The sequence below is a fragment of the Dysidea avara genome, chromosome 2 (genome assembly GCF_963678975.1).
Source record: "Dysidea avara chromosome 2, odDysAvar1.4, whole genome shotgun sequence".
In the NCBI taxonomy this organism is placed as follows: Eukaryota; Metazoa; Porifera; class Demospongiae; order Dictyoceratida; family Dysideidae; genus Dysidea; species Dysidea avara.
In genome coordinates, this window is record NC_089273.1 from 29871458 (window position 1) to 29883317 (window position 11860).

Genomic DNA, 11860 nt, shown 5'->3' on the forward strand with positions numbered 1-11860 from the left:
ACAGTATATGTGATCGGATTTGCGAAAAGGGGTCTTATAGCTTTTCCAATTACATATGCTTGGCAATCCATAACTTGACTTGTGAGTATGTATCAGCTTAAATTTGGTCACTCTACACTCCTAACATAGCACCATTCCTGGATGTAATTTTAAGACAATAGGTTAAACATTTGATGAGTTATGATTTGTCAAACTTGGAAATTTGGAAAGGCTATAAGACCCCTTTCGCAAATTCGGTCACAAAATATTATTATAATTCTAGTGGCACAGAAAACTTTAACACCTTATCAACAGTATGCAACTTTGTGGCAACTCGCTGCACAGTAGTTGACTAGTACAATGTTACATAATAATGGCAGTTCACAAATGAAAATAGTTTGTGTTTTCAAATTCATTTTAAATGCTTATTAGTACTATATACTTGGTTCAAACAACTTATTATTGTAAGAGAATTGTTTTACCACGTGCGTGCTGTGAGTTAAACGTAAGTTATAGTAAGCCTGTGCCTAATATGCTCAAAATTTTACCTATTATTCTTTCCAGAATTTCCCTAAAATTTCTCCCATTATTCTTTTTTTTATTCTTGTATCTATCCTATTATTCCATAATAATGCTCATTTAGTTTTTGTAACTATAGTCGCTTAGTTCTCAAGATGCTGACCTGATATAAGTAGTTTTGCCAGAATTGATTAATAGCTAGCCAAAATTGAAGCATTCCACCTTACACATAATTGTTATAGCCATTACAACAGGTTTAAAATGGCTATCAGGAGTAATTTTTCAATTATCAGTGTATTAAAGCTATAGCTATAACCAAGCTAAGTTCAGTAGACAATGATATCAATATGTTTGTTGAAAGACTTAAAGAAATACACTGGTATGAGGTGACCAAGTTTCAGAATTGCAGACAATCATGCAGCTAAATCCCTGATGCTGTCTGCAGATTGTTAACATGAAACGATCTGACTGCTCTTTTAGAATATTTGAGCGGTTTATTAGAATATATCGATCTTTTAGAGGCTCTTCAACCTCTTTCAGCCAGCACTCGTATAATAATGCCAGCTGTCTATCATTCTTAGTAGCTTACTTGCTTTTTCTAGCTAGCTAATCAAGAAGAGACACGCCCCTTAATTCCGACGATTATTCCTGTGGACGTCCAATAATTCTAAAATTATGCCTGTAATCATCCTGTTATTGCAGAATTATTCTCATGAAATTGGTGACCTATTATTCTCAAAATTATGCCGGCATATTAGGCGCAGGCCTAATTTATAGGAAAGAAAACAAGGTAGCATTATGCTATACCATCATTGTACAATTGTTTGGACACATCAATGTAAAATAGCATTGTACTGTCAGTGTAGAATTGGTGCACTTGAATTACTAGAGAACATCTACATATGAACAGTTTTCTTTTATACTGTATGACTTTAAACAATACAGTGCCTGAGGAATTACAATCATTGCCTAAATACATGTAGGAAGTAAAGATGGGATGGTCAAGTTCTTGTGCTTATAATGTTCAAGATACTGTAATAAAACAGCCAACCACTCTAATAGAACAGTCAAATTCTGGATACGTTTACTAGACCTGTAGCATAACAACACACAAGAATAATCTGAATTCTCTTATTGTTCTTGGAGGGGTGGGCATCTCCTTAGTCTTGCAAAATGACATTATGGACTCAGGGGCGGAGGAAGTAGTTGATATGAGGGGGGGGGGGGGGGGGGGGGGGGGGCTGGGCTGACCCAGACTTAGTCTCTGGTTTGGTATGGTGAGACCAAAAAACAAAAAGTTTGCAACCAGCTGACAATAGCTGTCCACCTCACCAGCTACGCATTCATAGCTGATAAACTACATCAAACTCCTTACATAGCTCACTACACACTGCTCTAATACTGTGACTGCTTTATTAGAGTGACTGCTCTATTAGAGTACCTCGATCTTTATCGCAGTTTCAGCCCCACTCCAAGAAGGATAATTTCGGCGTGGTATCATTCTGAGGGAGGGCTTTAGCCCCCTAGTCCCCCCCCCCCCCCCCTTTTCGCCACCTATGATTATGGTTGTATATGGCAATGTGCAAAGTTTCTCTCCCAAAGTTTCATTCTTCTTAATCTGGTCTGATGTCTTTTAAGTGTCATATAAACTCCTTTCTGATTTCTTCATAGCTTAATGTTTGCCACAATCTGTTTCAAGTTACATGGTAGTAGTTGTTCTTGGTTCCTAAAAATGCAGCTAAAAGTCTAGGGACTTGTGTTATATGATACAATAACAGCACAACAGATTTCTTGTCTATAGCACTCCATGTAACATTTTTAATGTATGCATGTGAACTTGTTTAGACTTTGCTGCAAGTGCATATTAACAGACAACCAAAGGAGAACACAGTGTGTAAACAACTCACCATCTTTGAAAGCTATATGAGTAGAAAGATGGTACTATTTGTAGCTTTTTAGAACATCTTGTTTGCAGAATTGTTGTGCTAATTAACAGTTCTTGTGATTCAGTGTTTTTTGTCTTCAGCAATTATTACAGTAGGACCTCGATTATTTGAATCTCAATTATCCAAATGATATAAGTGATGGTTCTATTAGAGTATTATTTTTGTCATTAGGTGAATGTTCTATTAGAGTAGTTGAACAGAACTCTGTATATAAATGAATGGGCAGTGTTGGGAGTAACGCGTTACATAAGTAACGCGTTACGTAATATTATTACTTTTGTGGTAACTAAGTAATATAACGGAATACGCTATAAAAACGGGTAATATAACTCAAGTTACTTTGCTTACAAATGTAACGCGTTACCTAAGTAATATAGTTACTGTAACTAGTATAATATTACGGAATATTATTACTACAAGTAACGAAGTTACTAATCTCGTTTATTTATTCTCTGAGTAACGCCTAGTCACAACGAAGTAACGAAGCCTACTGAATGAAGCTTATTCACCAGCTTCTTACTTATAACCAAGATTTTGCACACTGTTCAACAACGCAATCATGTCATGTGATAAAGTGGTAGTTTCACACGTGACAGCTTAAGGCTGTGGACACAAAGTAATATAATATGTAATATTATTATAGTTACTTTATTTTATGAGTAATATGTAACTGTAACTAAATAGTTCAGTTGCAAGTAATATGTAATATGTAACTAGTTACTTTTACAAAGTAACTTGCCCAACACTATGAATGGGCTTCATTTATCCAAACAAATTCAACACTTTTATGATTGAACTGGCACACAGTTGTTCGGATAATGGAAGTCCTACAGTACTGAATTTTGCACACTAGTATAAATGCCATAACAATGGTTTTGTTGAAGATTTATCTGATAAGAGGTTTGATTACAGCTCAGTCAGCCTCAAGCTTTAGAAAACTTAGCCATATGGTCTTACAGGAAACAATGAGAATTTTGAGATATTGTGTTGTGCTGTTCAATCAGAAAGCAATCAATATATCAAATAAATTATTGTAATTCAAGATATTTATTGGTTGATTCTTTCTTGTAAGTGGGTAGACCTTCAACGTTAATACTAAGGTCACAATTTCAACTAAAAATGACTGTCATGTGTACATTGGATAAGTTATTCAGTGGATAACAGGTTTTGTATTATAATAATACACTTGTAATTTGTAACCAGATTTGTGAAAAGGTACTACACTCTAATACATGGTCACTCCTAGCAGGAATTTGGGGGGTGACCAGGTGAAAGTCTGCTAAATAGTTGTCCAAGTTCACAACTATGTAAAACACTTGAGATAGTTGCCAAACACTGGTTAAGGCTGTGTCATGAGTGTTGATTTTGATTGGGTGAAGCCAGATTGTATGATCAGGCTTTCTGAGATTAAATCTAAGGGGTATTTGTGGCGGCTGTACATGCTATTTTTTTAAGTAGGAATTTTTACAAATTACACATACTGAGATTGAATTTAAGGATAACTTGGAGAGTTAGGAAAAAACTGGGTAGACTTGGGCTCTCAGATATTGAATAGCCATCACTATAATGATAATTATGCATGAAATTTTGTTAGTCGTATATGTACCCTATGACATAGCAGATTAATTGATCTGATACTGAATCTGAGAGCATTTTAAGTCACATTTGCAATTCTCAACCTGGGAAAATTTTACATATAACCACTCTGAGATAGAATATGAGAGTATTTTTGGTGTGTCATTTTAAAAACAAGGTTAACCTAAGTACAGTGTAGTAGTTGCTCACAATTTTAGGGGGTGAGTCTAAGATTTTAGGAGGGAGGGTGGAATCCCCCCCCCCTCCTATAACAGCCCTAGAATAAACACTGCTCCTCAGGTTACACTAAATTTAGCTTTTGTACTGCTACGCAATAATCTAGCTATCTCTTATATTCACACACACATACATGTGTTATTCATATGTATACATCACTACAATACTGTGTATAACTAATGATATCTTTTGCCTATACTATACAGGAATATGCCATCAATCCTGCCATTGATGAATGTGCCAGGGCAGAAAATGCTATAAAGGCCAACAGCACTTGTTCCAGTGCCTTCACCAGTGTCATTTCCATCCTTTCAGCTGGTGGCCGTGGAGTAACAATTGGTCAATTGGATGGCTACTTTAATATAATGTGTCAAGGAAGCTGTGGTGATCTTGTTTCCAGATACTTTACTGCTTGTGAAACAAAAAATGTGAGTCTGTGCACTAACACTGTAATAGGGTGCATATATTTAATTGCCCACATGTCTTCTGTTATAATCAGGGTATGACTGGATTGTAACTCAATCATAATAATGAAACTACACCTTTAAATCATACTTTTCAATGACATCTCAGTGTCAACAACTGATTAGGCTTGCACCTACATGTATTATGCTCAAAATATTACCTATTATTCTTTCCAGAATTTCCCAAATTTTTCAACTACTATTCTTTTTTATTCTTGTGTCTAGCCTATTATTCCAAAATAATACTCATTTAGCTTCTGTAGCTGCTCATGATCTGACTGCTCTATTAGAGTGTTTCAGCATTCTATTAGAGTATATCGATCTATCAAAGGCTTTTAGCTCCTTTTCAGCCAGCACTCATATACTTACATCAGCTATATAACACTCTTAGTAGCTTAACTCTTTCTTCTAGCTAATCAAGAATAGACATGCCCTTTAATTCCACTGATTATTCCTGTGGACGTCCAATAATTCTAAAATTATGCATTTAATTATTCCGGAATTATTGTCACGAAATTGGTGACCTATTATTCTCAAAATTATGCCGGCATAATAGGCGCAAGCCTACAACTGATTGAATGATATGATAAACAGTATTAGCTTATTGTATAATATGTGATTCGGTCTGCATTACAGCCTTTCCAAATTGTCAAGTTTGACTAATCATAATTCCTCATAATTATTTTCAATCTATCACCTTCATATTACACCAAGCCATAGTGCTATGTTGCGGGTATAAGGGGACCAAATTTCAGCGTGATACCACGCATTTTCACAAATCAAGTTACGGGTAGCCAAGTACATGCAAGGCTATCAGACCCCATTTTGCAGACCAGGTCACATGTTGTATAGCAGTTAATGCATTACTGTGATGGGATTTGCGTAAAGGTACCTTACCACACCTTTTTCATACCAGCAAATAAAATGAACTAACAAACACTTGACTCCTTATACTGATTAACGTGCTCTTAGTGTCAAAATCTACCTTAATTTGGTAGCTACACTCATGGAAAATTTTAGGCAATTATATGAAATGATAAAAAAAGTTATGAAGCTTCAATCTGTGGTCCAATTTCATTTGTAAAGAATATACCTTTTTGCAAATCTGGTCACAGTTGTATCATATTAAATATTCATTTCTATTAGGACACTGATGCTGGGTTTCGTCAGTTTGCTAGTGACTTTCAGGCACTAGCATGTAGAAGAAGTGATGTTACTGGACTGAGTTGCTATGCTATAAATCTGGTGGAGCCAACAATTCAAACCCTGAGAACTGCATTTGTAAGTGATTTTTTGATGTTATGTTCATAGCAAGTATTGTTTTCTTGTATTCATTACTGGCTCTGAACATAACATTAGTATGCATGAAATCCCCTGCACGTGTTACATATGCATGCATAATTTTGCACACACTTGTAGCATTTCCAATGGTACAACATAAAAACAATAGTTTATCACTTATTTTATAAAGAGGGTTGTAACTTAAATCTTTGTCAGCTTACAGCTGTTCGTAGTACAAGAATATATGGCAAAGTTTTACATAGATCCATAAAAGGCATCAGAAGATATGAGTTGTAAATTGTCATATCTGGAAAGGGCTATATTAGAGTTTAGCAAACTATGTATGCCATTTTAAGAGGATTTTTTCATGATGTCACATTTCACTTTGCCCCCTTAAGGTTATTTCCAGCATTTTATAGAGTTATACTGTTAGGATTTTGAGTGCCTACATTTCTTGTCGCCACCTTTGATTTCACAACTTTTTTCACCTAGGATTATGAAGGCTGCTTAGCTGTTTTGTGATTTCACTTCTTTTTGTATTTCAATACCTACAAAGCCAACTATGAACTGGCTTGGGGACTTGTTTTTACCTGATTTCAGACAGAATGATGTTTATGGGTCATTCTGTGTCAAATCAACAAGGAATTTAAGGTCACCTCTTGGATTTTGATGAAACTTGGTGTGTTTGAAGTACCTGTGATACTCATCACCCATACCAATTTTAACTTCACACACCACATGGTTTCTGATTTGTGACCACAAATATTTTGAATATTCAATGAAAATTTGGTCCATCTCAAGTTACAAAATCAATCGTAACTTTGTACTGTGTTAATATCTTACAATAAAACTATTACCAATTGAAGACTGTTGATTGACCTTTCAAGTGATGCATAAATTTTGGGGTATCTTAGTTGAACACTATGATTCTTAATAATTATTTCAAATATTGCTGTTTAAAACTGTTTGACTTTTTAAAGTGAATAATCATTGGGTCATGGTCCATGTTTGATAAAAATTTTGTGGTGGGACTACAATGGGTTCAAGAGATAATTAAAAATGCTATTGTATGCAGTAGAATTTTTTACTGTATTGTTGCTATATGGGAGTGTATGTCTCCAGCAACCACTCCCAACTATATAGGTCATGTCAAATTTGAATCTGTCAGTTTTTCTGCATACTGTATGCATATTATACTGTATCTAGTTATGCGATTTGATGTACGTATTTTATGCATAACTACTTTTCATTATTAGGATTCGACAACTGGAATGTGCTCATCTCTGCTTATAAGTGCTGACAGTACCTGTCCTGCCACCTGCAAAACTGTATGCTACTCTATGTGTACTGTATGTTTGCATGAATCATTCCATACATTTTGTTAGTCTGCAAGTTATGTAATGAGATGAATGGACACGCTAGTGTGTTGTTAATAGGAGATACAAGAAAGCAGCAAAAAAGTATAAAGTAGCTTGTATGTTTTCAGCTTTGTGCTAGCCATGTAAATGGAGATAATTTTAGAGTACAGTTGACTGTCAGGTGGACCAGACAACTCCACTAAGTTTGAGCAAGTGAATCACCTCCAGCCACTTATGAGATACTTACATAATAATTATGTACTCTTTTTGGCTTTTTCACAAGGGACCAGTTATCCCTGTTCTCATTCACTTAAGGGCATGACTGCTACAGGATAAGTATAGGAGCTACTAAAACATAAAACAGAAGTTGCAGTGCACTAGAAATGATGCTATGGGCTTTATAATGGATTCCGTATAATAATGACTGTTACGGCATTGAGTGATTTAAAGACAAAATACAAATGCACCCATTCTAATCAGCAGGCAAAATAACCATTAATCATGACAGATCCATGTCATTGTCCATTATCGAGTTATAATTACCTGAAGATGTTATTAATAAGTAAGATAGTAAGTCAGTCAGTCAGTATGAATATCTGTTAAATAAAGTTTCATAGAAAGTTGCTTGAATGCGTGTTTGGGCTTGAAACAATTGCAACCAAGATTCTGTGAATGTACATAATGTAGTGCTTATTGGCTCTATCAGCAAGCACCATTACATACAGCATTGTGTTCACTTTCATACGTGTTATGCACATTTTCATTTTCATAGATGTTAGAAGAAGCAATAAGTGCCACTGGCTGCTGTCTTAATGATATTATTACACATGCTCTGTAAGTTGTTTTGTTGTGTGTGTGGTTTGAACTTGAGCAGTGTCACTACCAGTGTTAAGACTGCTTAAAACTTTTATACAATGTTAAAAATTTTAAGTGTAAGGGAACATTAGGGATTGTATTCATTTTACAAGCTATAGTTGGTTGATATTCACCTGAGTCCTTACCACCACATCAAAGTAAAGAATAGCTCCAGATGTATTTAGCTATGACTGTATGACAGAACATGTGCCCAGTATGTAGCATAGATTTGAATATGTTCAGCTGGTAACACAGCCCTGTATGCACACAAAGAACAATATGCAAACATAGACTACAACCAATCTGCACACTTCAAATTTTGGAAGTGCGGTATGAAAATTATGGGCAATTCTCTTTTTGTTCTTATGTGATGGACACAACATGAAGCCATTACATGCCATCCTGTTAGCAAAAGAAGTGTGGTACATAAGTCCATGACACATGTACTGTATGTACTGCAGTATGCCAAAAGGCACCAGTGGGATGATGCCATATCTAAGAGTGGAATATTAATCCCATAATTAAGCATTGAGTTATGCTTGTCTGAAGGCTATAGTTGATAAGTTTTTAATTATATAGCAAATTATTAAAATGCTTTGGATTGCACTTAAGGCATTTATTTGCACTGGTTATACCAATGCTGCCAAGGTGCTATGATTAAGCTGGTTTCTGGTCAATATCTGGAAAGCATAAGTCTACCGTTACCATACTGCAAAATTCAATATTTACAGAACCCTGAAATGTTTACTGTACACACTGTAAAAACAAAGATGTTCCAAAACAACTTTTTGGGTGTCCTAGCTACTATGTTTCTGGGGCTCCCTTGCGGGTGTTTTATTACACTTCATCAGCTTGTTACAAAACTCCCACTAAGGTGTTAAATAACACCGAATACTAAAATGTCTGACCCTTTGAAGGGAGGGTGTTGGGACAGGTGTCACAGATGCTAACAGGATGACATCTCTAAAGCCAAAAGAAGTCTGCCTATATATTGAAATAGAATCATAACACATGTACAATACATATAACACAGCTACATGCTTTTATTTATACCTTGCTTATAATGGTTAGCATTTTGTATTAATAATCTAACAACCAAGCATCACTTTTAATTGTGAGTTTCCACAAATTTTGGCTAAAACATGCTATTGGTGCAGAGAAACACCCCTAAAGGTATGGATGTAATTTTTACAGTGCATATTGTGTCTTGTAATCGCATTGTATCTCAGTACAGATTTCATAAATATAGTGCTGGTAAATTTACGATGCATATTAACCTTCAACCACTTCAGGAGTTCACTGGTTCGTAGAGTTACTTTTGAGGACGTTTTGGATGCATGTGACATCATGATTGTTAGGACTTGCTCTGTAAGTTGTTCATGCAATGTACAATAATATAATTTCAGTGTGCACGATGTGTATCTCCATCAAGACACACAGTAGTGTGTTGTGTGACCTAAGAAAAGCCAACACACCACACCATGGATATATGGACAGGAAGAGAGAAAATGTAATATTCACACATATGTAGTTCAGTGATTCATTTTAACCAATTGGGAACAATTTGGTTGTAGAGTTTCCCTCCAGGAAGGGAAGTCTGCATACCAATTTTGAAGGAAATTTCCCCAACCATATTTTGGGCACAAGAAGCCAATGTTTCAGAGGGGGATGATTTTTTATGGCTTGTAGGTCAGCCAAAAACTATGCGGTAATTGTACTGTCAACAGTGTTGTTCAGACTTGGTAATCTAGTTTGTTAAAGTTACCAGTTTGGGGTACGTATCTCCTCACTGCATGGGTGTCAATGCAGTCCATACTGACTGAAGTTCATAATATTAATTAAATGAATAGTGTCACAATGCATTATGCTATATACACACATACTAACTAAATTTTCTAATAACTCTTCACAATAATTCTCTAAGAATTCATTGACTTTCATGTTGTATTTCTATTTTTACAGACTGGTGGAAGAGTATTTGCAATACCAGCCATCACATTTTTAGCACTGATAATTGCTTTGCTCTTTTAAAGATTTACCTCAGACATTTACAGAGATCTGCTGTTATGTTACTCATTATTTGCACTTTGTTTATATAACAGAACTGTAGTTCTGTATTCTTATAATGCTGTTGTGTTGATTATTTTGCATTGCATGTCATAACACATGTACACTCAGAATGTCAGAGAACTCTTCTATAATGTGTATGTGTCTTCGATTTTCATTTCTTTCTCCTGTATTCCATCAGCTGTGTTGAATTATTTACACAGTGTCCTGTTATTCAAAAGAACATGACAATTAGTAGACATAAAGCTTCTGTAGTACTGCATCCTTTAACATCAAAACATTTCAGCAGTCAACATTGCAGTGAGCTTATTATCTGACTTCCTTTGGGGTTGTTCCTATAACATACATACCCCTGAACTGTAGACAGCTACTTTGTAAAGAACACCTGTCTGGGTCCCAAATCAACATTATACTAGTTTATATAGCCATCTTATGATTGTAAAAATTTTGTGTTGACCCGGTATACAGGCAGTGCCTTTACCAGTAATTAATAATACCAACAGTAAATAGTGGAATAATACTAATATACCCTTAACTAAGGACACCACTTTATGAAGGACAATAATAAATAACCCATGAACGATAATGGTAAATAGTGTCCATAATATTATATGCAATTTAGATACCACTGTATACAATAAATGGACTGGAACAGTTGACAAGGCTACTGGAAGTTAAGTATGGTCCTTTTAATATTGCTTTTATGGCAAAATTAATATCTAGTAGCTATTGCCATGCTACATACAGAAAATGCAACTGGACCTGTCAACTTTAGTTTGCCCAGCTGCAGCTGTGCAAACATCATTACGTCTGTATACATTGCTGGTTAGGGTGATCATAACTTATGTTAGGACACATGACCAAGCACTATATAGATCTGAGTTTGGTTATATTATTATATGTTTGCCATTGCTGTCAAAATCAGCCTATTGTGTATTTTTATGCTTTTCCATTGATAGAATCAATAATATAATATCATATTGTTATGCAATAAAATTTATTTTTCCCAAGCTACAACACTGCTTGAACTGTAGAAGGCTGCTTCACCAGGTTTTTACCACTGTAAATCGAGCAGCCACAGTAAACTAACGGATGGGAACATTTTGCTTACTGATGATTTACTTAGAGTAACTAATAGTAAATCAACAGAAACTGTTGATTTACTCTACTGAAGTGAATCATGAGTAAATAAAATGCTCCAATTTGTTAGTTACTGCTTGATTTTTATTGTGGTTTACTCCCAGTTCAACATAATAATATGGTAAAACAGCCTTCTTCAAGCAGTGTTGAATTGCTTAATTTTTTGCTCATAAAAATAGAAAATTTAATTTGGATTAGGGATCAAGACAAAGAAAGTGGCAAAACGAGGGAATAGCAAAACAAATAGTGAAACAAGATCATAGGTTTAGGCCTGTGTGAAGTATAATTATTATTATTGATCAGCACAATAAAAAGCAAAATGGTATAGGTTGGAGTGCTATGCCAGTGTAATGATAGCATAATAGGTGGATATTTCACAAACTGCAGGTAGCTGACTGTGGCGATACTATGGAGCAGTCAGTGGAAACTGCAATAGAGC

At 35.3% G+C, this 11860-nt stretch overlaps 1 protein-coding gene across 2 annotated transcripts in view; it reads left to right on the forward strand.

Moving 5' to 3' along the window:
* The window catches only part of LOC136247048 (uncharacterized), a 71567-nt gene extending 61173 nt beyond the window's left edge, over nucleotides 1–10394 (forward strand). Inside the window, exons 21-26 of one of the 2 annotated variants that reach the window (XM_066038645.1) lie at nucleotides 4463–4684; nucleotides 5867–6001; nucleotides 7258–7329; nucleotides 8132–8193; nucleotides 9507–9582; nucleotides 10177–10394. In XM_066038645.1, the coding sequence (XP_065894717.1) occupies nucleotides 4463–4684; nucleotides 5867–6001; nucleotides 7258–7329; nucleotides 8132–8193; nucleotides 9507–9582; nucleotides 10177–10245 (636 nt within the window). In that variant the 3' untranslated portion in view covers nucleotides 10246–10394. The remainder of the gene's footprint in view (nucleotides 1–4462; nucleotides 4685–5866; nucleotides 6002–7257; nucleotides 7330–8131; nucleotides 8194–9506; nucleotides 9583–10176) is intronic. The other variant, XM_066038646.1, reaches the window with a different exon arrangement.
* The last annotated feature ends 1466 nt before the right edge of the window (nucleotides 10395–11860 follow it).